General features: G+C 40.1%; 1 protein-coding gene across 1 annotated transcript in view; it reads left to right on the forward strand.

The window, feature by feature from the left end:
• Positions 1 to 21669, forward strand: part of MDN1 (midasin AAA ATPase 1) — a 154869-nt gene that overhangs the window by 31206 nt on the left and 101994 nt on the right. Inside the window, exons 10-20 of the mRNA XM_060168184.1 lie at positions 688 to 881; positions 2012 to 2093; positions 4819 to 4914; positions 6246 to 6358; positions 8338 to 8486; positions 9377 to 9437; positions 15035 to 15246; positions 15823 to 15926; positions 17269 to 17413; positions 18101 to 18197; positions 19538 to 19651. Of these exons, the coding sequence (XP_060024167.1) occupies positions 688 to 881; positions 2012 to 2093; positions 4819 to 4914; positions 6246 to 6358; positions 8338 to 8486; positions 9377 to 9437; positions 15035 to 15246; positions 15823 to 15926; positions 17269 to 17413; positions 18101 to 18197; positions 19538 to 19651 (1367 nt within the window). The remainder of the gene's footprint in view (positions 1 to 687; positions 882 to 2011; positions 2094 to 4818; positions 4915 to 6245; positions 6359 to 8337; positions 8487 to 9376; positions 9438 to 15034; positions 15247 to 15822; positions 15927 to 17268; positions 17414 to 18100; positions 18198 to 19537; positions 19652 to 21669) is intronic.

The raw sequence follows: 21669 nt of genomic DNA on the forward strand, positions 1-21669 counted from the left end.
AAATGTATTAGGGTGTAATATTCCTAATATTCCTAATATATATGATATTTTTCTTCCTTCTCAAGTAGACTTGACTTAGCAAATCCATATAATAAAAGCATTGAACCAATATTATGGGCACCAAGTATTATACTGCACAAAATTCTTAATAGTTATCAAAGTGAATTGGGCTAGATCTTTTGCTTGTTAAATTCTGTTGTCTGATAAAAACTACTTTTTATCAGGACTTAACACTAGCTCCTTTTACTGTGATTTGCTTTAAAAAACTTTCCTTTTCCCATTAACTGCTTCTTATTTGCTTTTGTCTGAGAAATGACTTAATGACTGTACTAGAATTGTGTTTAAAAAATTAGAGTACATATTACTTGAAGGATACTTCAATGAGTAAGTGCCTGGGACTTGGATGCCTATGTTGCTTGAGACCCTTTTCCCATCTAGCTTCTATACCCTAAGCTGTGTGATAGGTGGTGAGATTGCCAGATAACTGAGTTCTGGGCAGGAAAAAGTCATGGTCTTTGAGGGGTGGGAGGTATGGGTGAGGGTGGAAGTTGTTATACTTGGTTAAGATGACAGATTTCTTAGAAAAATTCATTTTTGGTTGACTAGTGTCAGCAGCAGTTTATGTGTGCTTTTAAAAATCACTGTCTGCTGCTAAATTTTCTTTGCTTTTTTTTCTCTCTCTGTCAGGTTCTTCAAAATAGATATCCCAGCTTATCGGTAGCAACTGATCACCTGCTTGACATTTACATCCAGCTTACTGGAGAGAAACATCACCCTCTGAGTGATAGTTCTGTTGGAGGGGAACAGGCACCCGAGGAAGTTTCAGAAGCCAGATGGGAACACAAAAGACTAAGCCTTGAGGGGAGAGAATTGTCTCTCAGGTACTGGGCTAAACACTTTTTTTTTTTTATGTGGAATGTAGGCCTCTCAGTGCTGTGGCCTCTCCGGTTGTGGAGCACAGGCTCCGGACGCGCAGGCTCAGCGGCCATGGCTCACGGGCCGAGCCGCTCCGCGGCATGTGGGATCTTCCCGGACCGGGGCACGAACCCGTGTCCCCTGCATTGGCAGGCGGACTCTCAACCACTGCACCACCAGGGAAGCCCTGGGCTAAACGCTTTTGAGTTGGTATTTTAAAAACTGCTTCTCTCAGAAGTTCTTAGCAGCTAGAACTGAATGGTTACAAGAAGTCAGGTTTTGAAATTAGACGTTTGGGCTGCTTCATAGTGTTCAGTCCCTTTTTGAGATCTATAGTTACTGAATGGGAAGGCTTATGAAGGTAACATTATGTTAACTTTAACAAATAACTTTTTTCTTCCAGTTTTATTGAGATGTAATTGACACAGAGCACTGTATAAGTTTATGGCATATAGCATAATGATTACATACATCATGAAGTGATCACTGCAATGTTCAGTGAACATCTGTCATCTCATAGGTACAAAATTAAAGAAACAGTAAAAGAAAAATTTTTTTTTCTCATGATGAGAACTCAACAACTTTTTATATATAACATACAGCAGTGTTAATTGTACTTATGTTGTACGTTATATCCTTAGGACTTACTTATAACTGGAAGTTTAGCAAATAACTTTAAAAGCCAAAGTTGGGAATAGTTACTGACATAGCTCTTTCACCAGATGTCCTTTTGTGATGCTTGGGGTCTTAAATAAAAGACTGTTGGGTTTTGCTCTGTATAGTGAGTTCCATCCATGCCTTTGCGCTTCGTTCTCAGTGGTTGACTTGCCCTTTGAGAAATGAGAATTAGGTGTGGGCAACTCCCCTCAGTTTGCTCTGAGAATTAATTGCTCCCTGTCTCCTGCAACCTTGTCTGGCATGGATGGGGAGAAGTGAGTTCTAGGTCACTTCCTGGTAGGAGAGGGACTGGGACCACTCATTCTTTTTCCTGACACTGTTTATCTTCAGTTGCCAGAAGAAAAGGAGAGTCCTTGTTGTCAAGTGTTCCCAGACCTAAGTAAGCTCTGCCCCCCGCCCCCCGCTTTTTTTTTTAAAGGGATCTACTGAATTGGTGTAATAGGATTGCCCACAGCTTTGACAGTCTGTCTTCATCAGCATCATTAAATATTTTTCAAGAGGTAAGATACAGTCTTCCTGCTTGTTTCTCTGTGCTCTTTAAGGCTGTTGATTTCTACTGTTATTTTCTGTGTCTTGACTGCTATCAAAAAGTTTTTCTTTTGTGTAGGTACCGTTTATTATCCTTAGCTAGTTAAAACTGAAATAATGTTGCCTTAAAACTAGTTGGGCCTAATAAATGTTTTGTGGTTTTTGAAACAGGTTACTACTAATTTCAAATAAGTACAGTTTGAATTAGAGTAAAACAGATACAGTACTGAAATTAAAGCTTAAATGAAAAGAAAGTCTCCCGGGTGATAATACTATTATAAAATAGAAAGTGTTTCTAAGATCTTTAGTATTTATTTCTGTATATAATTTCTTAGTCTATTTGATAGATTTATATTTGTCTTATCCCACCACTAGCCTCAGTAGGGCCTTTTTAATTTTAGTCCAGAGAAATTAATGTGGGGTTTGTAAAGTACATCCTTGTGTGCTGGACGTGGGGACAAAATGTGTTGCGTGGGAGGGAAGCTCTATTGAATTGTAGCTCTGCCACATTCAGTAGAACCGAGAGAGATTTATTCCTACCTGCTTAAGAATAAAGTGATGCTGCCTGAAGATCTCTGGGCTGTTAAAACATTAACCCATTTTGACTATACAGTGTTCTGGTTTCTGTCAGCTAGGACTGAGGAGAGAATAGTAACCCATTTTGGTTAGCAGTTTCTCTCTGTGTTTGGTTAACTTACTTTGAGGAGAAAGAACCCACATTTGGAGCACACACTTAAGCCGGCTGAACTCTCAAGTGCTGCGTGCCAGTCCTTTAATCCTCTTCCCTCCATTCAAATTTCCTCTCCATTCTCCTGCATTTCTCATCTTTCTTACAGGTAACCTTGTTTTGTACTTTTCCTTATTTTATTTAATTTTTCAAATTTTATTTATTTTTGGCTGCATTGGGTCTCTGTTGCTGTGCGCGGGCTTTCTCTAGTTGTGGCGAGCAGGGGCTACTCTTCATTGCGGTGCGCGGGCTTCTCATTGCGGTGGCTTCTCTTGTTGCAGAGCACGGGCTCTAGGCGCCCGGGCTTCAGGAGTTGTGGCTCGTGGGCTCTGGAACACAGGCTCAGTAGTCGTGGCGCGTGGGCTTAGTTGCTCCGCGGCATGTGGGATCTTCCCGGACCAGGAATCGATCACGTGTCCCCTGCACTGGCAGGCTGATTCTCAACCACTGCGCCACCAGGGAAGCCCCCCCAGTACTGTTAGTACCCTGATGTATCTCCTTCCACATCTTTTTCTATGCGAATGGGATTAAGAACTTTTTTTACTGTAAAAGAACCTTCCCCCTCCCACACACATACCCTTGAAGAGATCAGGCCAGTTGTTTTACAGAATGTTTCACCTTCTGGCTTTATCTGGTTGCTTCTTTACTGCTTTGACACCAACTGGTGTCCTGCAATTCAGTTCAGTTTTGATACTGACTACCTGGAGTTAGTGTAGACCCCACAGGTTCAGGGGCTCAGTCCTCCGCAAGGCTGCCCCACTTTAGACTCTAGCCGCAAGTCTCAGATGCCCACCCACACTTAGGACCTATCAACTGTAAATTCAGGGGTTCCCACAACCTCCTCAGGTACAGTAATCACCTCACAGAACTCATTGGAAGCTCTGTACTCACCATACAGGTCATAGTTTTATTATAAAAATATAACTCAAGAACAGTCAAATGGAAGAGACACATAGGGCAAGGTTTCAGGAGTCTGAGCACAGGCACTCCTGTGGAGTCAGGGTGTGCCACCTTCCTGGTACATCGCTTTGTCACCAACCAGAAGCTCTCTAAGCTCCAGAGGTTGGAGATGGAGCTGGAAGTTTCAACCCTTGGTCTTTCTGGCCTGGCCAGAAACTATCTAAGGTCCCATCAAGAGTTACCTTGCTTAGCATAATAAACCTGCTAAGGTCCATAAGGGCTCCAGTAAATAACAAAAGACACTCCTTACTCCTGGTAATTCCAAGAAGTTTTGAAGCTCTGTGTAAGGAATTAGGGACAAAACTAGATACATTCTTTTTTAAATGCTTGCATGAAGTTTATTGATATATCACACTTGGTGGCAGCAGAACCAGATATATTCTGTTTGCCATACTCGTGTCCTTTCCCTTGTCATCTTATCTTTCTTGTAAGTAGAAGTTTAACAAAATGCTTGATGTATTCAAATTCAGCTTTTGTAGGGGTAGAATCCATTTGGTGGTGATACGTATTTTATATTTCATTATAGCAGAAGACATGTATCTTGTTGGCCTATCAGTCGTTGCTAAGATTAAGTACTGGGTTAGGGTAATGACAGTGTAATCCCTTTATTGCACACCAGGAGTCTCCCTTTACATCTAGAAAGTAATCTTTTGGTGTTACCTCCACTGTCTGGAAGTCGTTTCCCCCCACGGAACCATATACCCAAGGATTAATGCTAATTGCTATTATTACCTGAATTTTGGATTTGCAAACTGAGGCGTTTGTGTGTGTTTTCCTAATTAACTGGTATTTTGATAGTAAAGCCTTCACATTTTTTGGTGTCCTGTCTCTGTTATGGTAAGGTCCTTTGAGTCTAGGGTTGGTACTTTATTTGTATTCTCCTTAGTCTTACTTGCAGAAAAGTTCTGCTGGATTTTATGTTCCTCCCTTTTGTGGCCTGGATAGTGATGCTCTGTTATTAATGTATTATTTTAAAAATCAGTTGGCATTTACCTTGGTTATTTTAATAGGCTCTGGACTGTTTCACAGCAATGCTCTCTAAGCAGACAAGCAAACTGAAAATGGCAGAAGTCATTGGAAGCAAATTGAACATTTCCAAGAAAAAGGTATGTAATACTATTTTTACTTCCCTCTTGAAAGGAAGCTGGGATATTTAGCTTAATTGCTGATCTCTGGTCCTTACCTGGAACAGCTTTTGCAAATAACAGCCTCCTCTGTCAGAGTTGGTAGTTTCATTGCTGCCTCTCATGGGTATAAAACTCACTGTCTCCTGGATAAGTAGTTCTCCCTGTGTTCCACGTTCTTAGAGTGAGCTGCCTTGCATCCTTTTTCACACGCACGCCTTTTTCTCCAGTGCTTAAGGAGCATGTTATTCTGTAGGTTGTGGTTTCAGGACTGGAACCATGTCTTAGTAACACCTTTGTGTGTAGTTCTGTGCACAATTAGATTTTTTCCAACTTTCCAACTTTTTATAGTTAATATATTCAAACATCAAAAAAGTTGAAAAGTTGAACACTTGTATACCCACTACTTAGGTTCACTGCTGATACTGTTAGTATTTGCCTTTCCTGTTTTATATCAAAATATGTACTTCTGGAGGAGAGAGCCTTTCAGCAATGGTGTTGTTAGCTGGAGAAATGTCTGGGGCTCATCTTGAGGCAGATATTTGGCGTTCCCAAATGAATGATGACTCAAAAAAGCCTTAGTCAGGAACCGAGATGGTTAGAGGTGTTCCTTAGGCTATCGGGGAACTATCGGGATGGTTTTGGCTGCAGGTAACAGAGCACCTACTAAAAGGGGCTGAAGTAATAAGTATGTTAATTATAGTAGACAAGAGAAATGAGACTACCATGATTGGCTTAGGTTGATCAATATTCAGCCCCTTTGGTTTACCTTCCCTGGGCAATTTGCCCCTTTTACTCCTAACCCCAAACCCTGAGCAAAATCTTGGTTCTTTGGGTTAGCGATGAGGATAAGCCTGATGGGTACGTGTCCTGAGCCTCTGTCACAGCTTCTCTTTCTGCTTTGGCTGTCGTCAGATGTATCATGGTTTATTCAAGTGACTGTTTCTGCATTATGTTAGAAATTTAAAGCAGAGGAAAGCATAGAGGAAGAAAAATTACTTTGGTTTTTTTCATATCTTTCAGGAGTAAAACTTTCTGTTCACTGTGTTCACTTCATATAGGTAGATAGAGGCTCATTTGAATGAATAAAAAGTACTATTACAGGGAAACATTCATGATCAGTGTTTTTAAAAACATATGAAAAGCTTGGAGAATTAAAAAATATATAATTAAAAGCTAACTTACCTATCTTGGAAGCCCGAAAATGCCTCTTAGTAGAGGGCATGTTAGAGGAGCACAGTAAGCCTCACGGATGAGAAGTATTTGAAGAGCATGCAGAACTTTACTCAGGTAAAATCTTTCCCCTCCCATAGGCTGAATTCTTCTGTCAACTTTATAAACCAGAAATTGCGATCAATGAGCTAGATGTGCAAGTGGGTCGAGTGCGGCTTCTACGGAAACAAAGTGAGACTGTCCACATACAGAGGTAAACAGGGTTCCAAACTGATCTGAGCACTGTGGGGTCGTTGGGAAATTGATAGAAGGAATGTCTGGTCCAGCCCCTTATTTTTGAGTAAAACATGTCAGAACTGTGATCTCTTCAGTGTACTAGACAGTAAGGAGCAGTGATTTCCCAAAATGTGTTCTGTGAAACTAGATGTTAATAGGTGGAGGAGGTGATGAGGGTCATTAGAGACTTGGGACTAGCAAAGGTATATCTTTGATTTTATTCATTGTAGTGTATTTAGTGAAGTAAGCATCACCTGGAGGTCAGGCTTGGTCCTAACATTAGTCTGTTAATCCCTTGAGGGCTGGAGTTGTATACGTTTCTGAGATTTATTAAAGTTATTTATTAAATATTTGCTATATGCCTAACGTTGTGCTGAGTACCTTTTTGCATGTTTTCTCATGTAGTGGTTATAGTAAGCCTATGAATTAATGTGTGTGTTAGTGTCCTTAGGGCTCTCCTAACAAATTACCATAAACTTGATGGCCTAAAACAGCAGGCATTTATTCTCAGTTCTGAAGGCTGGAAGGCTGAAACCAAGGTATTGGCGGGGCCACACTACCTCTGAAGACTCTTGCCTCTTCCTGGCTTCTGCTGGCTCCCAGCAATCTTTGGTGTTCCGTGCCTTGTAGCTGCATCAGTCCAATCTCTGATGCCATTGTCATATGGTCTTCTTCCCTGTGTGTGTTTCTTTGTGTCTCTAAATTTCTCTTTCTTTATAAGGACACCAGCCATTGGATTTAAGATTGACCCTTAAATCCAGTATGATACGATTTTAATCTTATTATACCTGTAAAGAGCTTTTTTCCAAATAAAGTCACATTCACAAGTTCTCAGTAGACATGAATTTTGGGGGAACATAATTCATCCCTCTACAGCTAGTAACTGTTGTTATCCAGATTTTACAAGTTAGGAAACCGAGGCTAAGAGAGGTTAAGTAGTTTGTGCAAGATGACATAGGCAGTACAGATGTTTTATCTTATTGGTGTTTTGAATTTCCAGAGCCTAGTGAAGTAGCAGTTATGTAAATGCTCCACGTATGTAGAATGAATGAATTCTGCAATTCATATGTTGTAAGGACATCTGTTATAGCAGCGGTCCCCAACCTTTTTGGCACCAGGGACTGGTTTCGGGGAAGACAATTTTTCCACAGATGGGGTTGGTCGGGGGTAGTTTCGGGATGATTCAAGCACATTACATTTATTGTGTACTTTATTTCTATTATTATTACATTGTAATATATAATGAAATAATTAATACAGTTCACCATAATGCAGAATCAGTGGGAGCCCGGACCTTGTTTTCCTGCAACTAGATGGTCCCACCTGGGGGCGATGGGAGACAGTGACACCCGAAGTGTGTTGCTTATGTCCAGTCTAGTCCGCAAGGTGCAGTTTGTCACTTCCCACTCACTGATAGGGTTTTGATATGAGTCTGCAAGCAGTCGATTTATTATGGTCTCAGTGCAGTCAAACCTCTCTGCTGATGATAATCTGTATTTGCAGCCGCTCCCCAGCGCTAGCATCACTGCCTCAGCTCCACCTCAGATCATCAGGTATTAGATTCTTATGAGAGTGCAGCGTAGATACGTTGCATGCAGTTTACAGTAGGGTTCACCACACTCCTATGAGAATCTAATGCCGCCGCTGCCGCCACTGACCTGACAGGAAGCGGAGCCCAGGCGGTAATGCGAGCGACGGGGAGCAGCTGTAAATACAAATAAAGCTTTGCTCGCCCGCCATTCACCTCCTGCTGTGCGGCCCGGTTCCTAACAGGCCATGGACAGGTACCAGTCCATGGCCCAGGGGTTGGGGACCCCTGTGTTATAACATGAAGACCGTCACGCTGAGTTGTCTCCTTCTTGTTTGTTGAATGTGGGAAATATAATTCCTCAAAATAACACAAAGAGAAGCTTGCAGCCTGTTCCTCCAACTGCTTACATACCTTCCCCTCCCCAGGGAGAAGCACACCTTTGCTGCTACGAGGCCATCCTCTGTTCTTATTGAACAGCTCGCGGCGTGTGTTAGCAAAGGGGAGCCTGTGTTGCTGGTGGGAGAGACCGGGACCGGCAAAACCTCCACCGTCCAGTACTTGGCTCATATTACAGGTAACTCCTAGAGGGGAAGCACTCTTCCCCCAGACAACAAACATTTGACACTGACTGCCTTTTTATTATTTTTTTAAAATTATTTATTTATTTATTTGGCTACGCCAGGTCTTAGTTGCGGCATGTGGGATCTTTTTAGTTGTGGCATGTGGGATCTGTAGTTGCGGCATGCGAACTCTTAGTTGCAGTGTGTGGGATCTAGTTCCCTGACCAGGGATCGAACCCGGGCCCCCTGCATTGGAAGTGCAGATCCTTAGCCAATGGATCATCAGAGAAGTCCCCTGACTGCCTTTTTAAAAAATAAAAAATCCAAAGAATATTGGAATTTAAGAAGTGCCACCACTCCACTTCCCCTGGAGATAAACACTGGAAATTTTTACCTTGGAAATAATGTATTCTTTCCCCCTGGAAATAACCACTGTTAACAGATTGGTATTAACTTTTTTCAGTTCTAATCTGTGGTCTACAAATACATACAGATTTGGTTTTGTTTTGAAACAAACGGGATCATTCTCTATGTATTACATTTAGTTAATAAGCAAATTGGACATCTTTAAAAACAGAACTGCCTCATTCCTATTCTGATGGCTAAATAATATTTCACACTGGATATTTATTTAGTTCTAATTCATAGACAGACATTGACTTACTGAAGGGTTTTTTGTTGTTTTCAGTTACCTGATGCTAGAGCAGTGAATCTTCTTTTACATATCTCTGGGTTAGGTGAAAATTTTGAATAGTCAAGATTCCTGAAAGTAAAATGAGGGGGTCAGAGGAAATGCACATTTAAAGATTTGCCCTGTGCCCTTGTCCACACGTCCTTAAGGATCACACTGGATATTGTCAGTCTTTACATACAGGGTAACCCTTTTGCCCTTTCTTTATTAAAGGCCACCGTTTGAGGGTTGTCAATATGAATCAGCAAAGTGACACTGCAGATTTGCTGGGAGGGTAAGTGTGATTTTAAATCTTTTTCTTGTTATTTTGTGTTCACTATTTGAGGTAAGAAATACTTTTTCTCTGTAAAGCTCAAAACTAGTCTTGGAAAAATGTTCAGAGAATTGCCCCCCTACGCCCACCCCAGCAGGGTATTATTTATTAGAATTTATTAAGGAGCTCTTGAGTGTATAGATGTTTCTTTTCATTTTAAAGAACACTTGAGGTTCTTGCTCTCAAGGATCCTGCTGGGAGGGGGAGGAAAACAAAAAGGTAAGTATGTAATCAAGTACTGTTTGTGTGTGCGATCATTTATCTGAAGCCTATGTTCTAGGCTCACACTGCCTTCAAGCTAGGCTCTCCTGCAGTTTGATTATCTTTGAAACATTAAGTAGCCTCCACTTTGTTAAATGGGACGGCTCATGGCGCTCCACTGTGGTCAGTAAAATGCCCTTCTTCCTTATTTGTGGTTTTGAATATGTTAGTTTCATGAACAATTTTAGTCTGTGCTGAAGGCTGTAAAAGCGATGGCTGCTATTGGCATACCTTACGTTGAACCCTAATAGGGTCTGTCCCATTAACTCTAAGCAGTTGCTTACACAAACTCTTAAAGATAAAGATTATCTTAAAGATAATAGAATTTATTGTCCTTTTTGCTCTTTGTGATATCTGCAAGAAAGCTCTTTATTTACTCTTTTTTGAGGACCACATTATGCTGTAGCATTATTTTTACTATCACTCTTTCCTTGTCTTATATCCCTTCCTGCTCTGGATGGAGTGCTACTTTGGAATCCTGCTTCCTTTGGTGCTTCTCATTTTCTTACCATCCCAACCTATTACTTCTATTCTGCTCTACACATGCCACTAATTATGTATTTTAAATTTATATTCTGTCTTCGAATCCGTTAGCTGAGGCTTACCTCTCTTACTCTAATTCTACTTTGACTTTATTTTTCCCCAGTGGTCTTTGTACCTTGTTTTCGTTTTACTTCTGTTCAGTTAATTGACACTTAATCTCCCCATTCCCTCACTGTGGTACTTGCAATGTGTTCTTATTAATATATGGAATTTGTTACTTAACTAGGCATGTCTATACTACTGTGTATTTCTCTCTATTCTGTATCTATCTATGTCTTTAATAATATCCTGTTAAGTATTCCTAACACAAATGGCGTTAATCTTGTACTAATTGAACATGCACTGGATCTGTCTCTTCTAAGAATTTGTAGTTTATGTCAGCCGTTGCAAGTAGTTTTAAATGTAGTGAGTACACATTGTGCCTTGATACAATTAACAATACAAAAAGGTTGAAATCAGAATTTGTTAACTGGAATTTTATTTTGGTGCAACTTGGTGAAAAAAATACATATCCATTTGTCCTTGTTAGTAGGTTAGCATTAGTTATCAAAAGAAAACTTACATATGTTTCAATTTTCGTATAGTTGGAAGTATGCCTTGTTTTCTGTTCTTTTGTATTATTGGCAAGTGGTGTGTAAATCACATCTTTTAATATATATTATCGATGTATGAATGACTCCTTTGCTTAAGAACCCTTGTGTATACAATTGGAAGACCAAAAATGATTTTAAAAAGACAAGGGAAAAAAGAAAAAAGGAAAAATAAAGGCAAGGGAGTAGAAAACAAAGCAGCAGGTAGGGAGGTGGGATAAAGAAGGGCTAATATTTCTATTTTGGCAGTGTGTGGTTAGTTTCATCTATCTATGAAACTAGTTCTGTGTTTTGTAACTTACATTAAACATATTTTGCACTTATCAAATACTATGGTTAAAATATAATAAAAGAAATTTGTAGTCCTAATTAGTCTGGTTTGCAAATCTGGATCCTTTAGATTGGGTTTTTAAAAAGTTATAATTAAGGATAAATATATGTTATAAAAGTAAAGCCTTCAAGGCCATTAGGCTCTTAAATTGCATTACTGCAGATTGCCTTCTGATCTTTGTTTGCATACGTACCCCCTTAATTTTTTTTTTTTTTTTTTTTTTTTGTGGTACGCGGGCCTCTCACTGTTGTGGCCTCTCCTGTTGCGGAGCACAGGCTCCGGACACGCAGGCTCAGCGGCCATGGCTCATGGGCCCAGCCGCTCCGCGGCATGTGGGATCTTCCCAGACCGGGGCACGAATCCGTGTCCCCTGCATCGGCAGGCGGACCCTCAACCACTGCGCCACCAGGGAAGCCCCCCCCCTTAATTTTGATTAGTGTTAGTGTGGTATATCTTTTCCCCTCATTTAACTTTTAACTCAATTTTGTCATTCTATTTAAAGTAGGTTTCTGATAGACAGCACATAGACATTCAGATTACCTGTGAGTAGAGAAGTAAACCAAATTCTGACAGAGTTGGGGTAGAGAGAGCTTATGAGACTCTGTAGAAAAGAGTAGAAGATACAGAGGACTTAGATGAAGCAGGTAAAAATCATTCCAGAAAAGGAAAGTCTACCATTAAATGGCAAAACACAGAACACAGGTTCACATCCCTGACTATAGGGAATGGGGTTGGGAGGGGTAGCCTCTGAGGGAGAAACAGATAAATAGAGAAGGGGGAGGTATCCTTGGAGAAGTTAACAATGAAGGAAAGAACAAATGGGAGGAAAATTAAAGGTCTCATAGAAATAGAAATAAAACGGCTAACCTGTGTCCTCCTCTAAGCCACCCATGGAAACATCCATAAGGGAAACTGCACAGGAGATTGCAGGGCAGAAGTGCATGCTTTCAAACGCAGAATCCTGACCTCAAATGAAGTGAACCATTACCTTTTCAGTTACTCAGCATGCACTGTTTTGTGTCTCTTTTACACTTCATGTTCTTTCATGTATGATAATTTTGGAGAGTCATTTTCTTTTGTTCTAGCCATTTTCTAGTGAACTCTTGTATGTGGTCTCCATGTATTGTGTATGTAACAGGTAGACCCTGAGTGACTCTCCATGAGGGCCAGGTGTTCTAGACCTCCCTCCCCTCTTGGCCTTTAGGTTGCTCCTGAGGCATATTTTCTCTGCAAAAGACATCATGGAAACCCTGGTCTCTAATGGTTCGTAGTTTGATTTCATCAGTTCTCCCTGTGGCAGGTTAGTTTCCATTGACTATTTGTGTTACAGTTTATTTCTATTTATTTATTTTTCTTTTTGGAAAGGTGTATGTATGTTTGTTCATTTATTCATCACTTGAAACATATGACGACTTAACTGTTCCAGCCAGTATGCTTTCAGCTTTAAATGAACAAAATTTTTTCTTAAGGAGCTCAGTCTAATTTGAAATATAAAGCCATTTCTTTCATGAATTCAATTCACTGAGCCAATTACTAGTGGTAATAGTTGTCACAGGTAGCTCTTAAATGGCACTCCTGTGCCAGCTACTATTTTGAGTCTTTATCTGTGTTCAGTCACTTAGCCTTCTTAACAACCTGTTGATCATCCCCGTTTACACTTAGGGGACCTGAGGCTCACAGGCATTAAGTGCCTTGTTCAAGGTAATGGCTAGTCCATGACTTGAACCCAGGCAGTCTGTCTTGATCGTCTCTGTTCTTAGTCATTACTCTGCTGCCTCAGTTAGCTTTGGATCCATCTATTCTGACATCTTTAAGACTAGCTGTTTTATTTAAATAACGTGTGTGTTCAATTTCTTACCACTTCTTCTGTTGTCATTGTGGTTCATCGTCCTCTGCCTGGTCCAGCGCAGGGCTCTCATCTTTGCTTCTACTCTTACCCTCCCCACAGTCTCTCTTCCATTTAGTATTTACAATGATCCTTTCACAGTGTGATCAGATCTCATCACTCTCTTCCTCACATCCTTCCACTGACTTCTCTGTCCATGTGGAATGTACTCCAAACCCTTCATCACCTGGCTCCGGCACGTCTCTGTCTCCTTCCTTTAGCTCTGCTCTGTGTTGATATTTCGTCTGTGGCTCCCCTGCTGCCCAGGGATACTTGATTAGCCTAACCCTTCCTTGTTTGATTTCCTTCCAGTTCCCGTCTTTGACACAGCCTCTTCTGACTGTCATAGTCAAAGTACCAGTTCTTTAAGCCACTCTCCTTTCACTTTATCCAGTCATAGCACTTGCTACTTGATATTTTATACTAGTAGGTGTATTCCCCTATTGTCTCTTTGGTTAGATTGTAAGCTGCAGAGGGGCAGGACGTGGCGGGTCTCATTTACTCAGTGCTGAACTCTAGCCAGGTGCTCAGTAAATCTCAGCTGAAAAAATGGAGTAAAGAAATGTCTTTACTAATTAATGGGTTAGTGCTTACTGGGAAGCGATATTTGAGTTTGTGAAGTTCTCATGCTTTCTGTCTCTGGAATCAGAATCTTCCATATAGATGCTCAGTATCAGGGCACTGGGTTTCACTCATCTCATTATTCCTTCTCACAGGCCAGTGAGTAAATAGTATCCATGAGTTCTCCAATTGTGCTTGATTGTTCTGAAACATATTCTGGTATTGTTTCAGTTCTCAAATTATATTTCTTAGAAACAAAATTTATGTCATCATTCTTGAGTAGTATTTAGTATCCTAGGCCATGGAAAATTGCATACTTGAGATTTTCCAGGAATGATTAGTCTGCTGCTTGGGCAACTTCTTTTAAATTTAGCTAGAGCAGTGTTTCTTGACTTTATACGTTATTAACCCCCCCAATATTAAATGAAATTTTAATTTAAATGAACTAATTCCCTAATTCCCCAACCAGAAAAATAAAATGCTAAGAAATAGGAGAGACTCTAAATGCTGAGAAATAAAAAAAGTTGAGCCTTGGAAGGTCACAAACCATTGCAATGTCTTAAGATTTTTTTTTAACCGTCCCCCTCCCCCAATTTTGAATCTCTTTGGGAGTAGTCTCCCCACCCTCCCTTGACAAGGCATGATGTTCAAGTAAGTTCTTAAGATGCTTGAATAAGTCAATTTCAGACATTATATTTTTCTTCTAAAATGTTTCAAAAACCTTTTGGTCAATCTTAATAGAATATGGTTTATCATCAAATATACATGATGTTTATTTAAATATGTTAGTAAAATCAGTGACATGGGGCTTCCCTGGTGGCGCAGTGGTTGGGAATCTGCCTGCCAATGCAAGGGACATGGGTTGAGCCCTGATCTGGGAAGATCCCACATGCTGCGGAGCAACTAGGCCCGTGAGCCACACCTACTGAGCCTGCGCGTCTGGAGCCTGTGCTCCGCAACGGGAGAGGCCGTGACAGTGAGAGGCCCGCGCACCGCGATGAAGAGTGGCCCCCGCTCGCCGTAACTGGAGAAAGCCCTCGCACAGAAACGAAGACCCAACACAGCCAAAAATAAATAAATAAATTAATTAATTAAAAAAAAAAAATCAGTGACATGCTTTTCACTGCCCAGTTTGGAATTTCAAATTTGTTCATAGTTTGTTTATCTAATACTAGTTTTTACCTTTAGTATAGGTGCTTCTAACACTTGGAGTGGAGAAAATAGATTATAATTTAAAACTTTAACATAGATTTATGTTAAGTATTTTGGTATTATTTCTGATTTTGATTAGAAGAAATCTTACACCTATTCCTGTTTTCTAAGGCATACTTTCCAACTTCTGTTAGCTTTAGAAGTTTGCGAATCCCATATTTACCTTTTGTTTCAGTTACAAACCAGTGGACCATAAGCTTATTTGGCTACCCTTACGGGAGGCGTTTGAGGAACTCTTTGCTCAGACATTTTCCAAGAAGCAAAACTTTACATTCTTGGGACACATTCAGACCTGTTACAGGCAGAAACGGTGGCACGATCTGCTCAGACTAATGCAACATGTGTACAAGTCGGCTGTCAACAAGGATGGAAAAGAGAGTGAGACTGGTAAGAATGTGACCCAGGCTGCCAGTGGGAGGGCATGAGGCTGAAGTTTAATTAGCAGAATTAGGAGAAGAGTTTGGGGGAAGAATGAAGCAATACACATTAGAGCTTTCTAGGACTTTTAGGCAGAGCTGACTAATTTTGAAGTATTGCTGCTCCTGTGACTCTAGTCAAGATTTCCATCAAAACAGGTGGTCGCTGATGTTGATGTACAGTACCACTTAGTGGTTAGTAAGTCACATGTGCTTAGAAGAAGAGGTTACTTCCAGAAAACTGGATTCCACAGCGAGTGGGGCTTTTGGTGGCTTAGTTACTTCTTCCTCATCTATAAAGTGGGAATAAGAGTACCTACTTCAAAGGGTTGTTGTGAGGATAAACGAGTTAACCAATACGTATGCATATAAACAAACTGATTAGTATAGTGGCTGCACATGGTTGGCATTATGTAAGTGTTTGGACTTAATTTTTTATACTTCTAAGATGTGATTTTTGTGTGTGTTATGTTAATTGTGTGGTTTTTAAAGTTATATATATTAAACTCAAAGTGTGTGTTAAATTCTTGTCTTTATTTTTCTCTAGGGTCATTACTAAAAGAGAAGTGGGAAGCATTTGGTCTTAGACTCAACCATGCCCAACAACAGATGAAAATGACTGAAAATGCCCTATTGTTTGCATTTGTAGAGGTATTTTGCTTTGGTTGTTTAGGTTAAGGGAATGCTGAATTGATGCAAAATGCAAATTTAAGGAGGCTACTGTTTTGTATTCTCTTCATGTTGACATTTTTAGGGCTTGTTGTTTAAGACAGTAAACACTTAATGAAATAATTCTTTGGGGGGAAGATTTTTTTTAATGTCCTTTATAGAAATTATGAAGTCTTGGTGAACACCATCATTACTATTTTTAAAGATGCAGTTGAGAACAACTAGTGAATTTTTTTATTGGTTCATAGCTCTGTGTGTGTGTGAGAGAGAGAGAGAGACAGAGAGACAGAGAGAGTGAGAGAGAGAGAGAGAGAGATTTGGGTCCATTCCTGTTAGGACACATTTTTGATTCCAGTGCATGGGTAGCTCTACTGTTTTCTCTCCTGTGACCTTGCAGGATCAACTTAGTTAAATGTTTGTGACTTAAGCTTTTTATATTTTTATTAAAGAAAATTGTTTCTGTGGCACTCTTCAGACCACACTCTAAGGGAGGTGTAGGAATCTTACTTGAGATGATGTCTTAGTGAGAGAGAAAGTCCCTCAACCATATATCCATTGTTGTGGGAAATTTAGTCATCAGTGCTTAATCTTAGTATGATTGTTTCTAATATAACCAATGAAAATGTCAAGTGCTCTCAAAATACGGTCTATACCTATTTCATGACTTGACATTACACTGGATTTTAATATGTTTGTTCCGTTTTATTTTTTTCAGTTTTATTTACAGAAGATTCTTTGTTAGGATCACCATGAAAACAAAAGCATAAAGCAGTTTAATAATAGTAAAACAATTAAGTTTCTGATGTTGTGTCACTTGAGTAGATTGTCAGTTCATTGCTTTTGGAAATAGAACTTGAGATCAAATCAGTAGAGATGAGGAAAGATTCATCTTGATATTCTTCAGCACCTGTGAAAGGCTCTGAATTACAACCACTATACACTCTTGATTTAGTCATTTATCTTTTCTTGGTATACTCATAGCCTGACCCTGTATTTATTTTGGGTCTTTTTAATAACCATTTGGTTACCTTTAAACATCTGAATACATTGTAAGTTATTATTTGCCTTAGCAACCATATAATGGGATGGTCTAGTTTATTGCATCTCATCAGAGAGATTCCCTTGACCCTTTTGGATATTTGAAAAAAAGTTAACTTGACCTTAACTCTGGCAACCAGCTGGCAGCCATTTGGCACTAAGGTGTCAGCTCATCAGGTAGGAGCGGTTTGCCCTTGCCTCTGCTGCTGACCCTGCTCACATAACTGTTCTTGGTGAGTGTGTTTGTGTTTGAAATGGACCCTTAACATTTTACTTCATCTTCTAGGGTGCATTAGCTCAGGCTGTAAAGAAAGGAGAGTGGATCTTGTTGGATGAGATTAATCTGGCTGCTCCAGAAACATTGGAATGTCTGAGTGGTTTACTTGAAGGCTCCTCTGGCTCTCTGGTGTTGCTGGATCGAGGAGACACAGGTAGCACTTGATCCCCTTGGGGTTTGACTTGATGCGAGGTCTTTTGGCCTCTTTAGAGTAATACTCTTGGGACTTCCCTGGTGGTCCAGTGGGTAAGACTCCATACTCCCAATGCAGGGGGCTTGGGTTGGATCCCAGGTCTGGGAACTAGATCCGGCATGCTGCAACTAAGAGTCTGCATGCCACAACTAAGACCCGGGGCAGCCTAAATAAATAAATAAAATGTTTTTTTAAAAAAGTAATATTCTTTTGGTTAGGTAGATTACATGGGCCTCCCAGTGTGATTTATTTATTCTGTAGATAGTAATTTTCTGCAAAGTCTTATTGTTAGGTGATAAAGGGAATGAAAACAATACGATAATTTGTCAAGGCATTTGTGTAGTGGGTAATAAGGCATGCACACTCAGTGACAGTGTACGCGCTGGTGAATAGGTGATGTAACATAAATAGCATGAACAACCTCACCATAAGAGATGGTGGGATGGCAGTTTAAGATTAAATTGTGTACGTAGATCTGGAAACTGATTTCATTGGGGTTTGAGAAAAGGCAAGGATGGTTGAGTAGCCAGTACCAACCTTGCTGAGCCTTGAGGCATAGTGGTTCACCCTGGGGTTCAGTGGAGTTAGTCTTCCCCTGATCACTTATTTGTTACAAGTTGTTGAGAATTTATAGTTTTCTTTTAACAGAACCACTGGTTCGTCATCCGGATTTCCGTTTATTTGCGTGTATGAATCCAGCAACTGATGTGGGCAAAAGAAATCTCCCACCAGGAATAAGAAACAGGTAAAGGGACATGGCTTGATTCCTGGAGCTGTTTTTAAAATTAAGTTCTCTTTATTGATTGATTGGTACTGTTAACGTAACCAACCCTCATAACAATGCCTGAAATTTATTGATTGCTGGTACAGGAATCTTTTTACTTGTAGTAGTCTTCTTTCTATAGGTGGTAGGAATGTGGAAAACTCCAGAACACTGGGAGTTTTTTTCCTTTGGGTTGTTCGTGTGACATTTAATGGCTCATGGATATTGTTGAAAACAAAAATCTTTCCTCCTTCAGATAGCCTTTTAGCTATTAGAAAACCTTCACATAACGAAATAATAGTATATCATATAGCAACGTAAGTGCATTTTAGGCAGAGTCTTCTTGAATGAGACTAATGATGTGTTAAAGAACATTTAAGTTTCAGTTTTCATCATTAAGCACAGACTGACATGAACAAGATGTTTTATGTATGTAGCATTTGGGAAAAGATAAATGACCTTGAAGAACCTAAGGGCAGGACAGGAATAAAGACGCAGACATAGAGAATGGACTGGAGGACATGGGGAGGGGGAAGGGTAAGCTGGGAAGAAGTGAGAGAGTGGCATGGACATATATACACTACCAAATGTAAAATAGATAGCTAGTGGGAAGCAGCCTCATAGCACAGGGAGATCAGCTCCGTGCTTTGTGACCACCTAGAGGAGTGGGATAGGGAGGGTAGGAGGGAGACGCAAGAGGGAGGGGATATGGGGATATATGTATATGTATAGCTGATGCACTTTGTTATAAAGCAGAAACTAACACACCATTGTAAAGCAATTATACTCCAATAAAGTTGTTTAAAAAAAGATAAATGACCTTGTTTATTGTTGGTAACCTTTCGTTGAATCTGAGTTTTAAAATAGTGTTAAAACTTTACTAGATCTTCTCCCACATTATAAAAGTAGTAAAAACTTTTTAGGAAAATTTTTTCAACCACAAGTATGTATTTTCCTTTGCTACAACTATGAAATTTTGATAGTGAGGAGGCTTTTTTGTTATTGTTGCATGTACTTTTTGTTACATATAGTTGTAATCAAAAACACCTGAAAATGAGGATAAATAAAGTCTTACTTTTGTAACTGTTTTTGCAAGGACTGTTTGACTTTCTTCGAAGTAGTAATGGTAGATTTTTGGTAGCGGTTACATTATTTTCTATTTCATTATGATCAATCTGTATCTCAAGTTGAAAGACCTTTATAATTCATATTACAAGCAGGTAAAATGAGTTTATATAATTTCTGTCTTGTGTTTTTGTACTGTCAGAATAGCTGTATTAACTTCCTCAGAAATGGTTATTATGGAATAATTGTCTTAACAGGTTCACAGAACTTTATGTAGAAGAATTGGAAAGTAAAGAAGACTTACAGATCCTTATTGTGGATTATCTGAAAGGGTTGAGTGTGAACAGGAGCACAGTGCAAGGAATCATAACGTGGGTTCTTTTTGGTTTCTCTTTATAAACTTCTCCTCTGAGCATAAAAATGTGTACCTCATGCACGTATACTGTTTTCTTCTTTTTTGCTTCTAACGAGAGAAGACTGATGGAAGGATTATTTAGATTTTACTTTAATGTTGGAACCTTATGGACTCCCTTGGATTTTCCTAAGGAAACTACCTAGAGAGCGTATGAGAATATGTATTGTCAATACCTATGAGAATATGTAAACAATTAGATAATGCTCTCCTAATTACTTCTTTATTCACAGCTAAGAGTTTGAATCCCTTGAGGATATATAACTGGCTTGTATTTTGATCTGCCTTGGTGATATCCTACTTTTTGCAATTTGCATATTAACTTTGTGGAATGTAGAGGGGGGAAGGTTGATATAATTGATTGAGGCCAGTTTGGAATTATTAGAGTCTTAGCTGAATGAAGTATAGAGTGGTTATATTGCTTGGTGCTTTAATTTGAGTTTCTTTCCTCTGTTTTTTGTATGCCATGTGGAAGGGGTGCAGTCTTTTGTATCATACACCCTGGGTTCTAGTGCTGGCTCTGTCATCTGGGGCACGTCACTTAGTTGATTTTATCTGTGTCCTCTAAAACAAGATATATGTAAAGATTTTGAAGTTGGATCATATTAGTGTTTTACTTTGCTTTTTTCTTTATTTTTTTGTTTTTTACAAATAGTTATTGAGTGGCTCAGATGCTAGGGATACAGTTATAAATAAAACAGACAATCTTGGTTCTTTTCAGGGAGCTTTAATTCTACAGGTGAAGATAATCAGTAAATACTGTTATTTTTGGTTGTGATAAGTGAAGTAAAAGAACATATAAAGCAAAATGCTGGTTAGAAAATAAAGCTTGGAGCCCGGTTTTAAATAGGTTAGTCAAGGAGGTATTTGTCAAAGGGCTTCGGAGTGGTTTGTCACACCACATTTTAAAATCAGAGCACTTTTTGTTAGCCAAGAATATTTAGACAAAAGCGCAAATATGTGTAGTTAAAATTCAAAAAGCTGGAGATAAAGCAGTGTGGCTGAAGTGTGGCTCTTATAAAATGCTAATAGGGCTTCCCTGGTGGCGCAGTGGTTGAGAGTCCGCCTGCTGATGCAGGGGACACGGGTTCGTGCCCCGGTCCGGGAGGATCCCACATGCCGCGGAGCGGCTGCGCCCGTGAGCCATGGCCTCTGAGCCTGCATGTCCGGAGCCTGTACTGCGCAACGGGAGAGGCCACAACAGTGAGAGGCCTGCGTACAGCAAAAAAAAAAAAACAAAAAACTGATAGTACAAGAGGTTCATGTTCCATATATAAAAACCCACTTCTGGAATGTAGAGTCTTTCTACAAAAGAAAGAATGTCTAGCTAGATTGCAAGGAGGGAAGACAGATCTCATTTGGGCAAGAACTTGGGTTTCATCTCTTTATTTGGTTGCACTGGGTCTTAGCTGTGGCAGGTGGGCTCTTTAGTTGTGGCGTGTGAACTCTTAGTTGCTGCATGCATGTGGGATTTAGTTCCCTGACCAGGGATTGAATCTGGGACCCCTGCATTGGGAGTGTGGAGTCTTATCCACTGTGCCACCAGGGAAGTCCCTTGGATTTCATCTCTGACACATGTTTGGTTATACTTGATCTTGTGATCATGAATTTCATGAATTTTTTTTTTTTTTTTTTTTGGCTACTTTGGGTCTTTGGTGCTGTGTATTGGGCATTCTCTAGTTGCGGCAAGCGGGGTCTATTCTTCATTGCGGTGCACAGGCTTCTCATTGCGGTGGCTTCTCGTTTCGGGCACAGGCTCTGGGCATGTGGGCTTCAGTAGTTGCGGCATGTGGGCTCAGCATTTGTGGCTCGCGGGCTCTAGAGCGCAGGCTCAGTAGTTGTGGCGCACGGGTTTAGTTGCTCCACGGCATGTGGGATCTTCCCGGACCAGGGCTTGAACCCATGTACCCTGCATTGGCAGTGGATTCTTAACCACTGCACCACCAGGGAAGTCCTTCATGAATTTTTGAGATTTGC

This window comes from Lagenorhynchus albirostris, chromosome 12 (assembly GCF_949774975.1).
Source record: "Lagenorhynchus albirostris chromosome 12, mLagAlb1.1, whole genome shotgun sequence".
In the NCBI taxonomy this organism is placed as follows: Eukaryota; Metazoa; Chordata; class Mammalia; order Artiodactyla; family Delphinidae; genus Lagenorhynchus; species Lagenorhynchus albirostris.